The sequence below is a fragment of the Adiantum capillus-veneris genome, chromosome 18, assembly GCF_014529385.1.
Source record: "Adiantum capillus-veneris isolate H3 chromosome 18, ASM1452938v2, whole genome shotgun sequence".
NCBI classification, from domain to species: Eukaryota; Viridiplantae; Streptophyta; class Polypodiopsida; order Polypodiales; family Pteridaceae; genus Adiantum; species Adiantum capillus-veneris.
In genome coordinates, this window is record NC_140948.1 from 109,269,622 (window position 1) to 109,292,723 (window position 23,102).

The following is a 23,102-nucleotide window of genomic DNA, read 5'->3' on the forward strand; positions in this document are numbered from 1 at the left end:
TAAGATGTTCACTTTCAAGCCTTTCAATATTAGTTTATACAGGTATGTTTCACTAATCTTTCAATGTTGTTCATCCATTGATTTATCATTGCAATTGTTGTTTTAAGATGTTCACTTTCAAGCCTTTCAATATTAGTTTATACAGGTATGTTTCACTAATCTTTCAATGTTGTTCATCCATTGATTTATCAAGGCAAAGTTGGGTTGGATTATTTTGGTTTGAAATTCCTTAATATTTGCTTGTTGTGAATGATTCAGGTGTACCATTGTTCGGTTGGTGGGTAAACTTGTTTCTCGATATACATTATGATATTTGAAAGTGTGTGTGTGTGTAATGATTCGGGGGTATTTTTGTGCTTATGTATGAGTGTGCATGTGTATGAGTGTACATGAGAGAGGTGAAAAAGAGGGAGATTAGTAAATAACTTAATGTTTGATCAAGGTGTATTCACCAAGGGAAGAATTGAGAGAGAGAGAGAGAGAGAGAGAGAGAGAGAGAGAGAGAGAGAGAGAGAGAATCTTTTTGGAATCTGCTCGTCGGATACCAAAAAAGCGCTCGTAAAAAATGCTCGCCAAAGAAATTTCCCCAGACATGATGTAACAGAATTGGCCTAATAACTTGAGAGTAGCAGAAATTAGAGAGAGTACTTTTGTGAAATTAATTTGTGAGCATAGCGGGTGAATATAATTGATGGTAGCAACATAAACATAGCATTCAGTGAACTAGGCATGAACAATACTTTTGCAAGAGAGATAATTTAGAGAACATGACAACAATTGAGGACCGGATTTATGTGGAGCCGGTCCCCCCTCCAATAGACATTTGTATTATGATTTCTCCCATCAAGAGAGACTTGTTACAATACAATCTTTGTGTTCCTTGTGACCTAGGTGATGCAATGAAGATGGAAAGCTTCATGCATCATGAGCATAACATAAACTTTGTGGAAAGCATTAACTATCCCAAGCCTTAGTCCCAAGACCTCAAACACCTTCGAAGGTGGAGAGAGCTAGCAGGGAATGAGGGTAGGGAAGAGGAAGAAGAAACATTTCATAGGAGAAAGAACTAGTTCCTCACTTATCATCATTCTTCTTGCTAGCATACATAATAGCATAGTAATAAATATGGAGAAGTTGGCAAGCTTAAGCATTGAAGCATGGCTCTTGGTTGGATTTGCACTCCATAGCCAAGAGTGTTGGTGTAGGCTCTCAACCTCTCTACTTGCTTGGAGAAGGAGAGGGAGCTCTTGCACTTTGCACTTCACACAATGAGAGTGTGTGTGGGAGAGTATATCCCTAAGCAGGCCCCCTACTTGCTTTGGTCGTTCCCCCCCCCCCTTGTAGCTCATGCTTGAAGCTCATTGGACCCCTCCAGGCCTAGCCAATCACAAGCAAGAGTCATACCAAGCAACAAGTGCAGCCTTGGGACAAGTGTCCCCCTTTCCCCTTTGAGAGAGAGGGCTTGATAAATGTAAAGACAATTAATTGAATCTTCTAAATTATCATTGGATCCCTTGGGTGGCCAACCAATAGGCTTCAGGGACACCATAAGGGCAACCTAGCTAGGGGCTTGACATGTGTCCTACTTGCCCCTTGGGGCAAGGGAGAGAGAGAGAGAGTGGTCAAGCAACGACCCCCCCTTCTTGCATGGCCCGCCCCCTCCTTGTAGGGATTCACTTTGACTTTTGTGCCACCTCAAGCCCCTCAACCTTGGGCCTGTTCTCACCACAAGCTTGGCTCTTAAGCCCCTCAAGCTTGGGCTGGGTTCTCACCTCAAGTACATCCCTAGCATCTCAAGCATGACAAACACCTCAAGCATCTCAATCATCTCAAGCATCTTAGTCATCAGGCATGTTAAGCTTGGGCCGGGTTCCCACCTCAAGCACAACCTTAGCTTAACTAAGGTCAAAGGATTTTTACTTTAACTATTGGAGGTCTTCAATGAAGCTAACCCTAAGGTCTTTATGCTCCATTGGTTAACCTTGCTCTTTGATAGACCATCTCTGATTTGGGCCCCTTTACATTGGCCCTGTGTTGAGATAGATCTATAAGCGACACTTAACCCTTGGTCCTGTTTATTCTCCCACGTTAGTTTAACATGAGAAAATCATTTGGGTTGGTTAGATATTAGATTTTATGACACATGACCATAAACTAATTGCATCTAGATGGTTTAATCTAAAGTAGAGTAGAACAATGAATGGAAGGTTCAGGGGGTATCATGTTTTGCATGCCTATTGAAAAATAGCTATAAAAGAAACTTGATTTTGAAAATAATATGTGCTCAAAGTTTACTACCAACAACTAATAAAGATGGAAGGGATACAAACTCCTATTCGCTTCTTGTTGCCATGTTGTACCACTTGGAACTTGTTGAAAGATTTTCTATTACTTCCATCTTCAATGTTATGAAGGCTTGCATGCAACCACCTTGCTACCAAAAATGGATTATCTGCACCTCTTACCACTTTGCAATCGCATCATCTATATGGATATCTGCTAATGCCCATAATTTTCTAGTCTTGTTAGGTTTGTATATTCGATAAACTTGATACCAACTCTTGTATTCAACCTTCGACATGACACACATGTACTTTACTATCTTTCCATAATCCATTCACATCCAATGCAACGTAGCATCTCAAACGCCATTATACTATTCCTTCTACTTCATGAATGTCTTTGAGTTGAATCAATTGTTCATGCAAAGTAAACATGGCACACTAGTTATAGTGTACACATTCGTAGAAAATAACCATTACCTTGTTACCTATAGTGTACATCATATGGCAAAGAATATGTCACACAGGGTCTTTCATGAAGGTCGAGGTGGGATCGGCGATGGTGGGCATAGCTTTGCACGGATCTTCAGGAGGATGGATGGCCCAAAAAAGGTCATCAATGTTCCCTGTTCCCCTGCCCGGGTCTCAAATCCTGAACAAGTGCATGCAAAAGCAAACTCGACTCTAAAAAGTAAACTAGGACGCCATCCAATGGACGACCGCGGTCACGAAAAGCGTGCCGGAGTTCAGCATCGTTGATCTTGGTGCTTGGTTTTTATTCAACACCCGGCGTGATGTAGTGCTGAGGAGAGGGGCGTTCTAGTTTGGCTTTAGGAGTCGGTTGGGGCACTCTCGGCGTTCTAGTCATCCAGAATTGCTTCGGGCAATGCACACCTATACATTCTGTTGAGGACGCCACGTTTTGTCCTCCAATTAGTGGGTGCGTGCGCTCTGTGCTACCTAAGCTGAAGCTGAAGTAGAGAAGAAGTGGTGAATCGGCGATGGTTTCTGGATAGGACGAGGATGAAGGTTGCGGCTTCGTCTCCAAATACAAGCCATTGATTTGGCAGGGCTGAAAAAGGATTTGTGATCGCCTCCATTTTGTTAATTGCTACTTTTCTCGTATCATGTCCTGTTCGGACGATGAGAGGCAGAGGTCTGCCATGCTGCATTGCCCTGATGTTGGTGAGGGCCATCTCATATGCTGTCAGACCTCACCTATTGATAAAGAAGTCCATGGCCCATTTTGGTTGCACTCTTTGTCAGTATACATGTAGTACTTTCCTGTTGATCTAACAGTTTCTTTGCCTAGTTGGGTTGGCTTCTGGTTGGACTTACTCTGACATCAGTTTGCCCTTTGACAGCTGTGTAATGATACCCTTGCTCTTTGGGACTGCATTTTAAATGAGAAGGTGCCTGACGTCACATGGTGCTATTGATGCCACATTGTTAGCTTTTCTGCCCTAAGAAACTGCCAAAATGGATTCCTTGACATTCAGACACAGTTGGGCCAGTTTCTCGGTAAGCTCAGCAGCATTACATAGAAGGACACATGCCGCACGGATTGGAGCCATAGCCCATGTGGTATCAACTGGTTTGTATAAACATTCTCCCATTCCCTACCGACTGCACATAGAAAGCACATTAGCTATTCCGAATAAAGTTCCTGAACTGGAGAGTCCCATTCCCCTATTGCCATTGACACCGCTTCATTTGGATGGCTTCAAGGTGTCGGGCAGAAGCAAGCTTTCTGGGCATGTATCCATAAGCGGGGCCAAGAATTCGGCTTTAGCTGTCTTAGCAGGTTCCCTTTGCTCTTGTGACGACGTCTGCATAAGAAATGTCCCGAGTTTGCTTGATGTTAGCAGAATGCTGCAAGTGTTGAAGTCATTGGGTGCTCATGTGCGTCATTGTGGTAATGATATCTACATCAATTCTAGAAATGTAAGCTTTCCAGAGCCTTGCGAAGAGTCCATCCAAAAAATAAGGGCGGGCTTCTTCGTGATTGGACCACTCGTTGCCAGGCATGGAGAAGCAATTTTGGCTCTACCAGGAGGCTGCGCCATTGGTTCACGACCTGTTGACCTTCATCTACGAGGATTAGAAGCTCTGGGTGCTGAAGTGGAGGTCAGGTAAGGTAGGTCTATGTACACGCTACCATTGGGTTCAAGTGTTTTTTCTTTGTTTTTCTGTTCCTTAATGACAACACTGCACTGATTAAAAGTTCTGATGTAGTAGACTGTGCATGATGACTTGTAGGCAAGGGAAGGTACATGCTTGGGTAGGCAATGGTGGCAGAAAGCTTAAGGGAGGTTGTTTCTGCATGGATTTCCCAAGTGTTGGTGCCACTGAAACATTGATGATGGCAGCATGTCTAGCAGAGGGAAAGTCTGTTCTCACTAATGTTGCTCGGGTATGGAACTGTCTTTTTTGGGTGAAAACTGTTAGTTTCTTCGTTTCTTTAGCTCATGTCAATGGCTGCAGACTTATGAGACTATCTTGACAAAACATGTGAGGGCTTTTCATTAGTACATTGTTTTTTTCACCTTGTTGTCCAATCTTGATCAATGTATGTGGAGAGATGGCATCCTCCTTGAGAGTGCATTGAACTTAAAGGCATTTCATACAATAGGCCTGGAATTTTTTCTAGATGCTGTGGATCTCTTTTTGTCATTCATAGGATTGCTGGGGGCTTATACGCATGCTCATGTTTAAAGTTATGTTAGGTGTTCCATGAGAGCTGCACACCCTAATTGTTTTCTTCTCATGATTTGATGGTTGTGGAAGATTTACATGCGCTCAAGAGAAGGTGGAGTGTGAGTTTGGTTCTTTTGAGCGTTTAATATGCTGGAATTCAAAAATAATTGTTATTGGGAAAGTAGACTATTACATAAATTTGGTATGGAATACTTTTTGATGAAAGATGAATTAAGTTTTTGGTGTGTATGAGAGACTTTGAATAACTTTTTAAATCATCTGTGAAGTAAGTTTTCTTGGAGAACGGTGGTTAGCTCTTGAAAGAAGTGGACAAAGTCTCCAATTATAGAAAGGGGTTTATCAGGGCCTGGTTCATTGGAGACTAAGGGAGCAAAGGAGCTCTAGGATGCAGAGATTGCAAGCTGTGCTTTGAGACGATTTGTCACAAGGCGGGAGTGTTTCTTAGTATAAGTAAAAAAAACTGAAAAATAAATAGTACTCAGAAACTAAACTTGAGAGGGAAGAGGACAGAAAGAGAGAAAAATTTCATAGTATTGGGACCAAGAGATGGGCCAATTCCTCTCTTCTATTAAGGACGAGAAATTCTATACAAGCACATGAACTGGAAGTTGGGGCAGGATTACCACACTTCATTTGAATATCTTATCTTGACGATGTCGCAAAGTCTCTGATCCCTGATCTGAGGTCAAACCCCTTTTGAGTGATCTGGCTTGATCACGTAGATCTTTCTCCAACAGAGGCAGGAGCCTTCTCGCTCCTACTTCCTCATGTTTTAAAAAAATGATTACATTCAAAAAATCAGGCATGATCAATCCAAAACAAGAAAAACATCACCTTTTATAGTCATTTGGAGAGAGTGCAAAGTAGAAAGGCTGTGTTCTTGGAATCCTAGGCTGAATTCCATCTCGTCTACGATGTCTTTGGGCGCAAGTTGCGATGGATACGATCCTTAGGGGCACTCCTTTGCGATAGAACCTTCAGCTGGATCCCTTCTTATTACTTACTCTCTTGTTGCTTTTAACTTCGCTTTTGCTTCTAGCTTAGGGTTGATCATCCCCTTCTATGTTGGAGCGTTGTGTGCATGGGATTCACTTCATATTACTTGACTCTCTTGTAGCTTTTGCTTCTAGCTTAGGGTTGATCACCCTGTAACAAACTGCTGACGTGTCAAAGCCTAAAGAATGGAGCCAACTTACAGATGATGTGGCTGCTCGAGAGCAGAAACCCTAACCCTAATTTCTGCCAGAAACCCTAACTGCTGAAACCCTAATTTTGGAAACCCTAACCCTAAAACCTGTAAACCCTAATTCTAGAAACCCTAACCCTAAAACCTGCAAACCCTAATTCTAGAAACCCTAAGAAGAACAAGCAACAGAAGAAGAAGTCCTACCAACTTATGGGGACCCCGTCCGATGGGGCCCCAAGTGACATAAAGGCATTAAAAATAAAGAAGAACACACTCTAAAGACTTTGCACATCAAAATATGATGATGTGGCACCTGTACGGACGTCCCGGAATTCGCGGCGGATTTTTAGGGAATTCCTGAAATTTTAGGAAAGTGATTTTTTGGGGTCAGCTTTTCATATTTGATGCTTTTAGGCTTTGGGCCTTTAAATATGAGCCTTGAGGGCCCTCTCTGGCACTTTTTAGTGCGCAGATTGCAGAGCAGCTCCTCGGCTGTTGTACTTTGTGAATCGGCAGTAATATAAAGAAATACCGAAAGGGGCGCCAAGGTTTGGGGCCAATACTCTTTGGGGTGGAATTCCGCCACTCCGTGTCTCGTGTCGTCTCTCTCTCTTTCAGTTCAGTTGTTATTGAAGTGCTAAAAGTTTGTTCAATTTGTTCTTTTCTATTGGCACGCGGTGCCAGTCTTGTGACAGTGGTATCAGAGCATCAGGCGTGTGCTTTTTTGAAAGCATACCGGTCCTACAAAAGAGCAGACAGAGCTATTGGAATTGAATTATATTTCAGGTATCAGCCACTCCCACCCTTACTTCATCGCGCTTCGGGCGCGCTCCCGTCTTCACCGCTCATGTCTTACATGGCATAAGCCAATTAAGATCCCTTGCAAGAGAAGGATCCAGATTTGTTTCAAGTCTGTTTTTCTCAGAAGCAGTGCCATGTAGCTATTGATGTCTACAGCTACCAAGCAGCATACTCCAAGTACTTGGCAAGCTTTCAAGAAAATTTTTGCCCGAAGTTATATGGTTTCTGACATCTTCCTTCGGAGTGCAACTTCTGGCAGAGTGGGGTATCCTGAAATGCTTGCCATGGAAACCCTAGCAGATTATAACTTGAAGTTTCTCGACATCTCCCAGTAGATGTCTCTTCACGAGCAGATGACCTTGGAGGTTTAGTGTGATTGCTATCTCTTCGGACTACCATCGCCGCCAAAGAAACACTGTCTGTCCAAGAGCTGATGGACCATGCCGTGCTCGGCTACGACCTCATGGAAGGAACATAACCCTAATTTTTGGTGCAGGTTTCAAGATGGAAAGTCAGTCGACTTTTCGAGCTCGACTAATGTCAAGATTGCTTTTTAAGTTTGAGTTTTGTTTGATCTTGTTTGGTGATCCTGTTTGGAATTTGTTTGAAATGGATGGTATCTGTTTTGAATCTGTTTTGGTGCCGATTTGAATTGTTTGACTTTGGTCTGATACTGGTTTCAATGATTGGTGATTTTACTCCCGGGTGGAGAAGTGAGAAATACTGTTTTGGTATTGTTTGAACCTTGGAACGATGCAGGCCGATGCGTGGGGAGCGTTTTGTTGTATGTTTGAAAACCTCCGAACGACGCAGGCCGATGCTTGGGGAGCGTTTGGTTGTATGCTTGTAAAATAATTGTTGTTGTGACTCCCGGCCCGGACCTAGATGGTTATGCGGGAGGAGTATTAAGAAGTCTGAGCAGTGGTTACTCTCAGCACCTCCAAACGACGCAGGCTGCGGTCTGGGGGCCGTTTGGTTGTAAAAGGCTTCTATATCTCCTGGCCCGGACCTTTTTAGGTTATGCGGGAGGAGTGATGAGGGAGTCGTTGAATATCTCCCGGCCCAGACCTTGTTAGGTGATGTGGGAGGAGTGTTCATCGGCGGCCTTATGTTTCTATGTCTTGTAACATGCATATGTGAGCATTTGTGTTGCATTGTGATGTGCCAACCACTGAATATTCCTAATTGGATGAGCCTGGGTATGTAATTTTAGTGCATCAAGACAACCGTAGAAGATCAGTACGGTCTGGGTGTGATGGCTAATTTTACTACGTCGGAATATCAAGAGTTCCGATCTGGACGAAAGGAGAAGCTAACTCCTTGATCAACACAGCCGATAGGAGCAGCTAACTCCTTGATTAAAAGAGCAGAAAGGAGAAGCTAACTCCTTAATAAAAAGAGCAAACTGATTGTCCCTCGGAATGACCCTCGGAAATTTTTGAGCTAACTTGAGTTGTTTTGCAGATATGCTGTAATCGCGGACGATTACTCTCTTTCAAGAAGGGGAGATGTAACAAACTGCTGACGTGTCAAAGCCTAAAGAATGGAGCCAACTTACAGATGATGTGGCTGCCAGAAACCCTAACTGCTGAAACCCTAACCCTAAAACCCGTAAACTCTAATTCTAAAAACCCTAACCCTAAAACCTGCAAACCCTAATTCTAGAAACCCTAAGAAGAACAAGCAACAGAAGAAGTCCTACCAACTTATGGGAACCCCGTCCGATGGGGCCCCAAGTGACATAAAGGCATTAAAAATAAAGCAGAACACACTCTAAAGACTTTGCACATCAAAATATGATGATGTGGCACGTGTACGGACGTCCCGGAATTCGCGGCGGATTTTTAGGGAATTCCCGAAATTTTAGGAAAGTGATTTTTTGGGGTCAGCTTTTCATATTTGATGCTTTTAGGCTTTGGGCCTTTAAATATGAGCCTTGAGGGCCCTCTCTGGCACTTTTTAGTGCGCAGATTGCAGAGCAGGTGCTCCTCGGCTGTTGTACTTTGTGAATCGGCAGTAATATAAAGAAATACCGAAAGGGGCGCCAAGGTTTGGGGCCAATACTCTCTGGGGTGGAATTCCGCCACTCTGTGTCGTGTGTCGTCTCTCTCTCTTTCAGTTCAGTTGTATTGAAGTGCTAAAAGTTTGTTCAGTCTGTTCTTTTCTATTGGCACGTGGTGCCCGTCTTGTGACACACCCCTTCTACGTTGGAGCGCTGTGTGCATGGGATTGACTTCATGTAGTTTGTGCAAGTGGATCTTTGGAATAAGCAAGAAGATGCTCCATGAGGATGTTTACTTCGTTATCTTGAGCTTTTTCCATCTCAAGGGGGTCATGTTGTGCCTTGGACTGCCTTGCTTAGCCGTTGTCATCACCAGCCTTGCTTCTAGCTTAGGGTTGATCGTCCCCTTCTATGTCGGAGCGCTGTGTGCATGGGATTGACTTCTTGTTGTTTGTGCAAGTGGATCTCTGGAATAAGCAAGAAGATGCTCCATGTGGATGTTTACTTAGTTATCTTGAGATTTTTCCACCTCAAGGGGGCCATGTTGTGCCTTGGACTGCCTTGCTTAGCCGTCGTCATCACCAGCCTCTTCCTGTTCCTGTTGCTGTTTGTTGTTTCCCTCATCCTCAACCTGTTCGTCTGCTTGCTCTTCCCCTTCCTCTTCAACATACTTGTATTTCTTCTTGTGAATCTTGATGATTGGGAGGTGCTGCTTCCATGGATAATTGCTGCAGATATGAAGTGGACACTCAATTGGCTATGAATACGATCTTGAGAGCCCCTACTTTCTCTGAGATGTTAAGGACAAAATGTTTCATGCAGTCATCTTGGAGGACATGAGGGTTTTGGAGCTAACATGCTGGCTATATGGGAGGCATGTACAGAATGTTTCATGCATGCACCTTGGAGGGCATGAGGCTTTTGGAGTTAGATGCCTGGTTATTTGGGAGACATGTAGGACATGATGCTTGGCATGCAAGGATTTGCAACTTGGGAGGGGTGCAGGGATGCATGGACGAGAAAACAATCAGCCAGGTCTGCGTTTTTTGCAACGAACGTTCAGTTTGTCAATTGTTGCACATTGTGTGTGCAAATCAGCCCCATATTTCCATTGTGGTGGCCGTAGGCAGCCCAATCGAGTTGATTCACATTGCTACATCAAATCAGCCTCAAAGGTGCTTCTTCTTCAAGAGTCGCCATGGTGGTTAATGTCACAAACTGCTGACGTGTCAAGTCACTGAAGAATAGAGCCAACCTTCATATCACGGCCGAGGGGCCTAAACTTTAAGAAGAACAAGCAACAACAGAAGAAGTCCTACCAACTTATGGGACCCCGTCTGATGGGGCCCAAGTGACAAAGGAATTAAAATAAAGCTGGACCCTCACACACACACAAAAGACAACGTAGAAGCTGAAGATGTGGTAGCTGTACGAATTTTTGAATTTTGCGTTGACTGTTGACATTGCAGCCTGTACGGATTTTTGTGATTTACGCTAGGCAGTTTTTAGCGCCAGCTTTTGGGACCAATTGCTTTTGAAATTGACTGCTTTTCAAGGCCAAGGGCCTTTAAATAAGTGTAGAGGGCTCAGTCTCTGGCACGCTTCAACGAGAAGGTGCAAAGTGCGACTACCGGCATTGTATTGAGTTCAAGTAATATAAAGAATACCGAAAGGGGCGCCATGGTTTGGGGCTGATATTCTTTGGGGTGGAATTCCGCCACTCTGTGTCACGTGTGCTCTGTCTCTTTTAGTTTCAGTTGTTATTGAAGTCCTAAAGTCTGCTCAGTCTGCTCTTTTCTCGTTGGAACTTGGTGCCCGTATCATAGCATCTGATAGTGGTATGAGAGCATCTGGCGTGTGCTTTTCTGAAAGCATACCGGTCCTACAAGAGAGCAGACATAGCAAATCAAAGACTACTGGAATTTTATTTGAAGTGTCTTCGGGCCCTACCTTGGACTTATTAGTCACTCCCACCCTTACTATGAGTCACTCCCACCCTTACTTCATCGTGCATCGGGCGCGCTCCTGTCTTCATCGTTCTGTCTTACAGGGCATAGAGCCATAAAAAACCCAAGACATGGCGCTCATGGATTCAACATAATATTTGCACTTTCTTCTTGACGAGCTTCACGACATTCTTTCACGGCATCCTCAGCAAAACCTTTCGATGCTGCAAAGTTTTCAACAATTTTTGAATTACATGTTACCCCTTTGATGCCTCAGGTGGTACCTCCCCCTTCCGCACCAAAAAGTACGAGGGCTTCCAACCGGCAACCTTCCCAGCCGTCTGTGCCAATTAGGGGAGTCTCCAGGAATATGGTGCAGCTATCTGACCCTGATCCAGTGCAACCGCCTTTGCCACCGCCGTTGCCCCCACCTCCCCCACCTCCACCGCCACCAGGCTACAATGGTTGGAGCCCATATGGATACCCTTATTATCTGTACCCGGGATATGCGCCTAACCAACCCAAAGATTTCAAGGATGGTGGCATGATAGTTAAATTTTTCACTTTTTCCGGGGTGAAAGATCGGAAGAAAACATTGCAGTTCCTACAACAATTTGACAACATCTATGCTTTGGGGAACTATACAAAAGAATCCAAGATTTCTCGAGCAGCGAGATCTCTTAAAGATAATGCTATGCAATGGTGGAGCTCAATCGTGACAACCGCATGCTCGAATGACCTGGCAAGCTTTCAAGACAATTTTTGCACGTAGTTACATGGTTTCTATGTTCGAAGTCCAGATTAGGTCAGAATGGGGCAACTTGAAAATGCTTGCCACAGAGACCATGGAGGACTATAACCAAAGGTTTCTCGACGTCTACCTTCAGATGTCCTTTAAGTTCATTCCCTTGGAGGACCAGTGCTAGCGCTATACCATTGGATTACCATCACCATTGCAGGAATATTGTTTGTCCAAGCAAGTTTCAACCATGCAAGAGCTTATGGACCATGCCGTGGTCGGCTACAAAATGATGAAAGGAAAGTTGGAGTTTACCACGGAAGCAACTCCGACCACTAACCAGAACTCCCGACAACAACGAACAGGGCATACGTTCAATACATGTCCAGATCAAGTTGATGTCCTCAGAGCAACCTTTTGCTCCCGAGACCACCTCCGGCTAAGAGGGCTAGACTTGCTATTGGACTAGTACCCGATATTTATGGTATACACCTCGGGGGTTTAATGAATTATGCAAAGCTTAGGAAAAGTCAACGGCTTGAAAGCCTTGATCTTTTTTGACCCCAGACCTATGGAGAACTTCATCTGTAACAAACTGTTGACGTGTCAGCCTAAAGAATGGAGCCAACTTACAGATGTGGCGGAGGGGCCTAAACTGTCACAAAGTGATGGCGTGGCTGTCCGAGAGCAGAAACTCTAACCCTAATTTTTGCCAAAAACCCTAACTGCTGAAACCCTAATTTTGGAAACCCTAACCCTAAAACTTGCAAACCCTAATTCTACTGCCAGAAATCCTAAAACTGCAGAAACCCTAACCCTAACCCTAACCCTAACCCTAAGGGCAATAGGGAGATTTTTGCGTTTTGCGCTGGCTGATGACGTGGCAGGCTGTACGGATTTCCGTGATTTACGTTGGTAGCTTTTTGGCTTTGGTTTTGGACCAGAAGCTTTTGAGTTTTGAAGGCTTTTCACTGTAATTGCTTCTTAGGCCAAGGGCCTTTAAATATGAGGTTAGGGCTCATTCTCTGGCATGCTTCCTGGAGAAGGTGCAGAGTTTGGAGTACCGGCTTGTACTGTCTTGATTCAGTATAAAGAAATACCGAAAGGGGCGCCAAGGTTTGGGGCCAATACTCTCTGGGGTGGAATTCCGCCACTCCGTGTCGCGTGTGCTCTCTCTCTTTCAGTTTAGTTGTTATTGAAGTGCTAAAAGTCTGTTCTTTTCTATTGGCACGTGGTGCCCGTCTTGTGACAGTGATGTCAGAGCATCAGGGGTGTGCTTTTCTGAAAGCATACCGGTCCTACAAAAGAACAGACAGAGCTATTGGAATTTTATTCGAGGTATCTTCGCCCTCCAACCCGGACTTATTAGCCACCCCCACCCTTACTTCATCGCGCATCGGGCGCGCTCCCATCTTCACCGCTCATGTCTTATAGGGCATAAGCCATTAAGATCACTTGCAAAGAAGGATCCGAGATTTGTTTCGAGTCACTATATTTCTCAGAAGCAGTGCCATGCAGATGTTGATGTCTATAGCTACCAAGCCGCACACTTCCAAGGACTTAGCAAGCTTTCAAGAAAATTTTTGCCCGAAACTATATGGTTTCTGACATCTTCCTTCGGAGTAAAACTTCTGGCAAAGTGGGATATCCTGAAATGCTTGCCATGGAAGCCCTAGTAGATTATAACTTAAAGTTTCTCGACATCTCCCAGTAGATGTCTCTTCACGATCAAATGACCTTGGAGGTCCAATGCGATTGCTATCTTGGGACTATCATCGCCACCAAAGAAACATTGTCTGTCGAAGAGTCGACCGACCATGCTGTGCTCGGCTACGACCTTATGGAAGGAAACTAACCCTAATTTTTGGTGCAGCTTTCGAGATGGAAAGTCAGTCGACTTTTCGAGCTCGACTGATGTCGAGATTGCTTTTTGAGTTTGACTTCTGTTTGAGAACTTGTTTTAAATTTGTTTGAAATGGATGGTATCTGTTTTGGACCTGTTTTGGTGCTGATTTGAATTGTTTGACTTTGGTTTAATATTGGTTTCATTGATTGGTGATTTTACTCCGGGTGGAGTAGTGAAAAATGATGTTTGAGAATGCTTGTTCATACTCATGGCCCGGACCCTTGTGGTTATTTGCGGGGGGAGTATTGAATGATTGAAAAGTGTTGTTTTTACTCATGGCCCGGACCCTTGTGGTTATTTACGGGGGGAGTATTGTTGTTGTTACTCATGGCCCAGACGTGGATGGTTATGTGAGAGGAGTATTAAGAAGTCTGAGCATTGGTTACTCTCAGCACCTCCAAACGACGCAGGTTGCGTTCTGGGGGACGTTTGGTTGTAAAAGGCCTCTATATCTCATGGCCCGGACCTTTTTAGGTTATTTGCGGGAGGAGTGATGAGGGAGCCGTTGAACAACTCATGGCCCGGACCTGGATGGTTATTTGCGGGGGGAGTGTTGCGACTTTATGTTTCTATGTCTTGTAACATGCATATGTGAGCATTTGTGTTGCATTGTGATGTGCCAACCATTGAATATTCCTAATTGGATGAGATTGCCTGGGTATGTAATTTTTTAGTGCATCAAGACACCCGTGGAAGATTAGTACGGTCTGGGTGTGATGGCTAATTTTACTACGCCGGAATATCAAGAGTTCCGATCTGGACGAAAGGAGAAGCTAACTCCTTGATCAAAAGAGCCGAAAGGAGAAGCTAACTCCTTGATCAAAAAAAGCAGAAAGAAGAAGCTAACTCCTTAATAAAAAGAGCAAACTGATTGTCCCTTGGAATGTCCCTCGGAATGACGCTCGGAAATTTTTGAGCTAACTTCAGTTGTTTTGTAGATATGCTGTAATCGCGGATGATTACTCTCTTTCAAGAAGGAGAGATGTAACAAACTGCTGACGTGTCAAAGCCTAAAGAATGGAGCCAACTTACAGATGTGGCCGAGGGGCCTAAATTGTCACAAAGTGATGACGTGGCTGCTCGAGAGCAAAAACCCTAACCCTAATTTTTGCCAAAAACCCTAACTACTGAAACCCTAATTTTGGAAACCTTAACCCTAAAACTTGTAAACTCTAATTTTGTAAACCCTAACCCTAAAACCTGCAAACCCTACTTCTGTTGCCAAAAACCCTAAAACTGTAGAAACCTTGACCCTAACCCTAAGGGCAACAGGGAGATTTCCGCGTTTTGCGCTGGCCGATGACGTGGCAGGCTGTACGGATTTCCGTGATTTACGCTGGCAGCTTTTTGGCTTTGCTTTTGGACCAGAAGCTTTTGAGTTTTGAAGGCTTTTCACTGTAATTGCTTTTTAGGCCAAGGGCCTTTAAATATGAGGTTAGGGCTCATTCTTTGGCACGCTTCCTGGAGAAGGTGCAGAGTCTAGAGTACCGGCTTGTACTGTCTTGATGCAATATAAAGAAATACCGAAAGGGGCGCCAAGGTTTGGGGCCAATACTCTCTGGGGTGGAATTTCGTCACTCCGTGTCGCGTATGCTCTCTCTCTTTCAGTTTAGTTGTTATTGAAGTGCTAAAAGTCTGTTCTTTTCTATTGGCACGTGGTGCCCGTCTTGTGACATCATCCATCTAGAATTCTTGAAGGAGATGCGTTTTGATTATGATGCAGAGGGTGGAGAAATTGAAGCTGAGCTAGCCACGGGGCAAACTCAGAAAGTGGTACCGCTCATTGGTGCTCTTCTAGTGACTATCCAAGGTTATCATGGAAAAGCTGGTTTGCACATTATGAAGTTGGGCAACTGTGACGTTCTCTTGGGCATGCCTTGGCACGACAAAAATGATGCGACGTAGGCGGATGTTTGGGGAGCGTTTGTTTGTATGCTTGAACCTCCAAGCGACACAGACTGCGTTCTGGGAATCGTTTGGTTGTACAGTTCTTTGAGCTCATGGCCTGGACCTTTTTAGGTTATTTGGGGGGGGGAGTGACCAGGTAGTCGTTGAGTAGCCTCATACAACAGACCGTTTGTCTCGGGGGAGTGCTCAGCGGCGCTGTTTGTTGTGTCTGTAACACGCATATGGGAGCATTTGTGTTGCATTGTGATGTGCCAACCACTGAACATTCCTAACTGGATGAGATTGCCTGGGTATGTAATTTTAGTGCATCAAGACACCCGTGGAAGATCTGTGTAGTCTGGGTGTGATGGCTAATTTTACTACGCCGGAATATCAAGAGTTCCGATCTGGATGAAAGGAGAATCCAACTCCTTGATCAAACGAGTCAAAAGGAGAAGCCAACTCCTTGATCAAAAGAGCTGAAAGGAGAAACCAACTCCTTAACAAAAAAAGAGCAAACTGATTGTCCCTCGGAAATTTTTGAGTGAACTTGAGTTGTTTTGTAGATATGCTGTAATCGTGGATGATTACTTTCTTTCAAGAAGGGGGGGATGTCGCAAACTGTTGACGTGTCAAGTCACTGAAGAACAAAGCCAACCTTCAGATCACGGCCGAGGGGCCTAAACCCTGAGGAGAACAAGCACCAGCAGAAAAACAAGTCCTACCAACTTATGAGACCCCGTCCGATGGCGCCCAAGTGACATAAAGGAATTAAAATAAAGCTGGACCCTCACACACACACAAAAGACAACATAGAAGCTGATGATGTGGCAACAATACGGATTTCCGAATTTTGAGCTGACTGATGACGTGGCAGAATGTACGGATTTTTGGATTTTACGCCGACTTGCAGACGTGGCAGCCTGTACGGATTTCCGTGATTCACTTGGACAGCTTTTGGTGCCAGCTTTTGAGACCAACTGCTTTTGTGTTTGATTGCTTTTCAAGGCCAAGGGCCTTTAAATAAGTGCAAAGGGCTTAGTCTCTAGCACACTTTAGTGAGAAGGTGCAGAGCACGAGTACTGGCATTGTATTGAGTTCAAGTAATATAAAGAAAAACCGAAAGGGGCACCAGGGTTTGGGGCCAATATTCTCTGGGGTGGGATTCCGCCACTCCGTGTCGCGTGTGCTCTCTCTCTCTCTTTTAGTTTCAGTTGTTATTGAAGTGCTAAAGTCTGTTCACTCTGTTCTTTTCCGTTGGCACGTGGTGTCCGTCTTGTGACAGTTCATTTCCTTGCAAGCAAGATAGTTCATGCATCGACGTATATGCACGGGGGGGCGGGGGATATTCGGGCGTATATTATCTTTTGTACATTTTATTTATGCAATGGAAGTATATTACTTTGGTGAAGTGGTGCGGGGCCCTTGAGAGGGTTTGTTGGACCCCATTGATGTGTCTTCTCCTGAGTCCTTCTCTCCATCTTATTACCCCCTCTTTGATTCTTTCTATCATATATACTGTCTATATACATATACTGTCATCCTCTATAGCATATCTCTGCTTCTCCATATAGATATAGGAGAAGCAAAGATCAACCTTTCTCTCTCTCTCTCTCTCTCTCTCTCTCTCTCTCTCTCTCTCTCTCTCTCTCTCTCTCCATATCTGTCTCGATTTGTGATTACAAAAAGTCTCATTCAAACGCAAGGTTACAAAAAGCATTATGATTGAATGATTGCTCGACCTTGTCCAATCTTTGAATTCTATTGCATTTGAGAGTTTGGGCAATATTAACAACAATCCTATTCTTTCACTTCATGACTTTATTCTGTGAAGATAATTTGGTACTTAAAAGCTTGTGCTTGATGCCATTGTCAGTACAATGCTTCACAAGAGCATTGGAAGTGAGGCACCCTTGTCCGAACGAACAGACTTCAACTTTTTGTTACTTTCCGAATAGACTTTAACTTTTTGTTACATTCCTTTTCTACTAATACATGCCATTTTTTGAAGACCTTGAAAGTCTAGCCCTTATGCTAGAGAATATACACTTAAGGGAGTCGACTAAATTATCCACCAATAGCATAATGTAGAGAGCTTTGCTTAGGGATGAAGCTCCACATAAGTCTGTATAAATCAGCTCCAAAATGCAAAAGCTTGTTAGGTAGAATGCTTTGAAATAGCCTCTCTATGATACTTTTCACGTATGTAGCTACTCAGCTCTCTCATAACTAGTTACTTCCATCCACAATATGCTATGAGTCATGCCTGACATTGGGTTGAACTTTGGTTGCATCAGCTCTTCAATTTACTGAGAAAAGCGAGAAGTTATTTCGTTCGTTGTAAAGAAGAGATTTTTTTCTCAGAAAGGTCTTATCTCTAGATCATTATCATTGCTAGAATCCAACTCATTGTCTTCATACCTCTTGTCTTTCTCTTCAATAGTGCTCTTCCTCATTATCTTGCTCACAATGCTCTTCTTCTTCAAGTAGGAGGTGGAGGTCTCTAGATCATTATCATTGTTAGAATCCAACTGATTGAATTTGTACCTCCTATCTTCCTCTTCAATAGTGCTCCTTTTTCATTTTTTTTGTATAGAAGAGCTAGAAGCTCAATCGAGGCTTATCTAGATTCATGTAGGCAAATTCTTTAGTCGTATAGGGGATATGCAGACTCCACATTGTAAAGTTTTCATCCAAGTAACAATCAATCGATACTTCGTTAATTCTTTCTATCTTTTTTGTTCTGTATGCTCTATCATCTACCTTATTATTGCTAATTTTTCTATTTAATGCTTCTTTTTGTGCTCGCCTTCATTATGGCCCAGTTTGTCCTGCATCTCTAGAGTTATGACAGAAACTCAACACAAATCTTTGTATCGCTGTATGCTTGTTTGTGTGTGTGTGTGTGTGTGCGTGTGTCTGGTGGGGTTGTGTGGGAGCATTTATTGGTACCTATTTCTACACACCGTGGCCTGGCAACTAGAGTGCTACCAAGCAGACAACACCCTGTTGGCCCCAAATATTGGCGCCCCTTTTGGTATTTCTTTATTCTTATAAAACTTGGGAGAAAACCTGTATTTCGAGCCTGCCGGCCTTTACCGGGCTGAAAATGCCTACTCTAGCCCGACTTCGGCAACATAACCGCAATAGGAGGCTTCACATACAAAATTCCCATGCAAAAGGTGACTTTCCTGACACATTCGTGCACTTTCCCAAACCTGGCGAGAAAGTGCAGCATGCTGAATCCTCTGTTTTCTGCCCCAAAAATGCACCAGATCACATGTACAGTGATCCCATCACTTCCCTGAAGCTCTTGGGGGTATTAGGGATCAATTAGGGTCAAAACCCTAAACCTGCAAAAATACACAGCAGGCTGTATTTTACTGTTTTGGGCTCCGTTTCGTGTGCCGGTCACATCCGTAGAAAGCCCTCGTACTCCCGCACGTGTAGGGCTACTTGCCCTATGAATTGGACGATAGAAATCTCTCCGAATTCACCTGTATCTGCGAGGGATTAGCAATCAACTAATCCAGTACCTGGACAAGAGGCTCTTGCCTCGGCATACGTGCATGAACCCACACAATTGTACATACAGATGGAAAGCCCTTGAGCGGGGCATTACGATTCTGTATTCAAAGGGGGAGAGAGGTGCGCGAGAGTGGAATCATTGCGCCACATAAGACAAGGGAGAAGGCAAGCTTTCCATAAAGCTGTGATCACCTGCACCCACTACTCATACACACTCATGTTCACTTATGGAGTAAAAATCAACCTCCTCTCTCATTTTGGGCACCCCCTCTTTATGCTGGACTGGGAAAATGCATCCGGAGCTGTTATGTGTCCAATTTGCCTCTTCTGAGTTAATTCCTAGTACCCATTGACTTATAAAGTGTAGTGAGGGGCCTAAATGACTTTGAATCGAGCCTAGACACCCCCACCCTTTTATTGCTCGGATTCTAAGAGTTCCAAGAAGGCTAAGAACTTGCTTTGAGAGAGCCTCCGAAATTGAAGAATTACACTGAGGATGCTTTATAAGAATAGTCGTATCTTTTGAGACATGAATTGTATTGACCACAAATTTTCCTTTATCTTGAGCAGAAGCTGGTTGTTCAGCATTCGATAATGTTTCACGTTGGAATTTCTTTTCAAATTAGATGGATTTTGTCACGTGCAGATCTAACCCTGTGTGCATGTGGACAAGCTACTTCATGACAAGGGTTCAATTCAGCTTAGGAAGTGTTCTGGCACCTTTGTGAGTCTGTTCGCAGATCGTGTATGTCTAGACACTTAGAGTAGTTGCATTTCCTTTGGTTGCACACAGCATGATCATCAGATTATAGTCAGTACCCATCATAAGCATTTTACAATGCATAGAACCCATTTTCCCTATTTTAGCCGTTTTTCACTTATTATTATTAAGTGACTTTGTTGGGAAACTGGGTAGGGCAATTTGGCTACTGATATATATAAAAAAACTAGCGCTTACACTTTCTGGAAAAAGAGGCAGCAGATTGCATTTGGCAGTGCACCTTCTCAGCAAGACCGGCAAGGGAACCTAACGTTTTCAGCCACCAAAGACCAGCCAACGTTTTTCATCAATTGTAGAACAAGCCCAGCGTTTTGCAAGTTGCAGGTCAGCCTGGCGACAGTAGATTCCATAACGTTTTTGCAGCAGATGCCTCATCAGCCCTAGCGTTTTTGGAACGGCAGATCAGCCCTAGCGTTTGCAGTTCCTTGGCGACAAGACCCATTTTGGCATCAGCGTTTTCAGTTTTCAGCAGTCGGATTCCACACCGCATCCCCAAACCTCGCAGACCTCACCTTCCTGCAGGAGATCCTCGCCGCACGGTCAGATCAGCCAGCGTTTGCAGATTCAGCCCGCTATTCGCAGATTTTAGCATCTGCGTTTTCAGCGAGTCATCGTCGCATCGTTGTCGTCACCGACACAGAGTCAGAATTCAGCAGATAACAGATTCGCAGAATTCAGCCCTAGCGTTTTCAGTTTTCAGCCCGTCTCGTCGTCATCATCGTTGTCGACATCGTCGGCAAGACCATTGCATTTAGGCCATTGTAGAGATTTGTGCAATCAATAGCAAAGACTTCTCTCGCCATCGAGAGAGGGGCCCTTGGAGGAGGGTTTGACAACATTTTGGTGTCGTATTCTTCTCTCTTATCTCTCAGTCTCAACACCTTCATTCACAGTGTCTTTCCACTTTGCTTGTGATCATTTGCACTCTCTCACTAAAGGAACGAAAGGCTCTCCCTTCCGTAAGTAAAAGGAACCCTTGAGCACAGTTCGGAGCACTCATCTTGAGCAAAGTTCAACATTCACTTCCGCTGCACTCTACATTGGTATTAGAGCTTTGACAATGTTCTGTATCACTCAAGGAAAGAACCACAAGAATTTCTTTTGCTTGTTGCAGTCGCACGTAACCCAAGTCCACTGGGACGTGTTGATTCCTGATCGTGTTTTTGAAGAGTGACAGGAAACCCAAGAAAGAAGGGCTTGTCCAGCCTCCCCTTGTTTCTCATTTCACTCATTGAGAGCGGACCGTGCTCTTAGCGGCCGGCCAATCGACGTGATGTGGGAAAAAGCAACCTTGGTGTGAGTGCAAGGCCGCAAAGGGGTGCGCCCGCGGGAAAAGTAGAGCTCGGGTAAGAGAAGATCCTTCTTGCAAGCTAAAGAAGAACCTCAAGAACCTCAAGAACTCAAGACCCTCAAGAACTCAAGATACTCAAGAACCAAAGAACCCAAGAACCACAAGAACCCAAGTTTCTCGTGAACTTAAGAACCCAAGACTTCAGTGTATGGTCATCACCCGAAGCGGAATGGATACTTAGCATGAAGGCGATGAGCATGGAAGTGGCGAAGAAGAATTTTCCCCACCTGGAGGTTTTTCCGACCCTCCTCCCTATCTATGCCAAGGATTGCACCAAATCCTATGGAGGCTTTGGTCAAGACGATGATGGATATGTAGTTACAACAAGAAGCGCAACGTGTTGCCTTGGAGCGCGAACACAAAGAAAGAATGACAGCCATAGAGTGTGAGCGCGAGCAAGCACGCTTGGCGGCCGAAGAAAGAAAGACAGAATTTGATCGTGAACACAAAGAAAGAATGGCAGCCATAGAGCGTGAGCGCGAGCAAGCACGCTTGGCGGCCGAAGAAAGAAAAGCAGATTTGAATCGCGAGCACAAAGGAAGAAAAGCCGAATTAGATCACGAGCGCGAAGAGAGACCAGAGAGACCAACGCATGCAAGAGTTGGTCCTACTATTTTCTAATGTGCAGGCGCAGATTAAAAAGAATCAGGAGAAGGGGACTCTCTTAGACTTTTCTTCTCCAAAGCGCGACACACATGATTTGCATGATAATGATAAGCATGATGATTTGCATGATCAAGATGTGATTATTCAACAAGGATGATGGTTTAGTTGATACTTTGTCTAGTGAAGCTAACCTCATTGAAAGATTCGATCAATCACGAAGAACCGACCTTGGCTCTCGAGTCGAGGTCCCAAGAACCCCTATTGGAAGTATTATGTGTGCGCATGATTAGTCAGCACGTATTGTATCAGTGTTTCATTTGTGATGGTTTCCTGTATTTTAGTCACCATCCTTATGTGATCCCTTTTCATAGGCATGACATATGGTACGATGAACACGATTCACTCATGAACGAGCACGGATGTATCATGAAAAGATGAAATGTTTGCATTCAAGGAATTCACATTCCATGTCTCTTCCTTGGCATGACACAGTATCAGAAGGAGCACAAGAAGGATTGAGCATCAAGCATCGGCATGTCCATTGTGATTTGCCACAGTTGATAGATTTAGATTAAAAAGACAAGTTCCGATTCCATTGTTTGCGTGTGTTTGATGAAAGGTTTGACACTCCGTCTCTTTGTTCATCTACATTGCATGCACAGTCTTTAAAGAAGACTAGAAATTTTCTAGTCACTTTAGATGAAATGGGTATGTTCATGTTTTTGTGTTGGAAGTGGTTTTATGAATTTTTATCCTCAGAGATTCTTGAAGAAGGTAGATCCACGACTATAGACGCAATTGGACCATTAAAGTAGCCTCAGATGACTTTGTGTCGCTTTTGACGCGGCCCAAAGAAGCAAGCGTTGCAGACCTTTATGAAGTTCAAGTATCGCACGACCCACACATCAGAGTGGGCCGGCGACGAGTCCTTCACAGGATTCCAGAGACTGTTGGCGATTTCCCTCGATGCCATCCAGTTCGGTACCAGTACCTCACTTTAAAAAGGAGGGATGTCATGTGCACATTTAACCCTATGTCACGTGACATCCAACCCTGTGTCTGTGGACAAGCTACAACATGATCAGGGTTCAGTCAGTCCAATCAGTCTAGATTAGAAGTGATCTGGCACTTTTGTGAGTCTATTCGTAGACCGTGCGTGCCCAATCACTTGGTGTAGATGCATATCCTCCGGTTGCACACAGCATGATCATCAGTATTCCCTTCAGAATCCATCAGATTCAGTCAGGGGAATTTTCCAATGCATTTAGCCTATTTTCCCTATTTTTGGTATTTTCACTTATTATTTTTAAGTGACTCCCCAACAAAAGTAGGTAGGGCAATTTTGCTAAGTTAATATATAAGCAAACCC

General features: G+C 44.1%; 1 protein-coding gene across 2 annotated transcripts in view; it reads left to right on the top strand.

Annotated features, from left to right (window-relative positions):
- Window positions 1-3,086: 3,086 nt before the first annotated feature.
- The window catches only part of LOC147436188 (uncharacterized), a 38,799-nt gene continuing 18,783 nt past the window's right edge, over window positions 3,087-23,102 (top strand). Inside the window, exons 1-3 of one of the 2 annotated variants that reach the window (XM_086489082.1) lie at window positions 3,087-3,555; window positions 3,647-4,414; window positions 4,542-4,695. In XM_086489082.1, the coding sequence (XP_086345208.1) occupies window positions 3,762-4,414; window positions 4,542-4,695 (807 nt within the window). In that variant the 5' untranslated portion in view covers window positions 3,087-3,555; window positions 3,647-3,761. The remainder of the gene's footprint in view (window positions 3,556-3,646; window positions 4,415-4,541; window positions 4,696-23,102) is intronic. The other variant, XM_086489083.1, reaches the window with a different exon arrangement.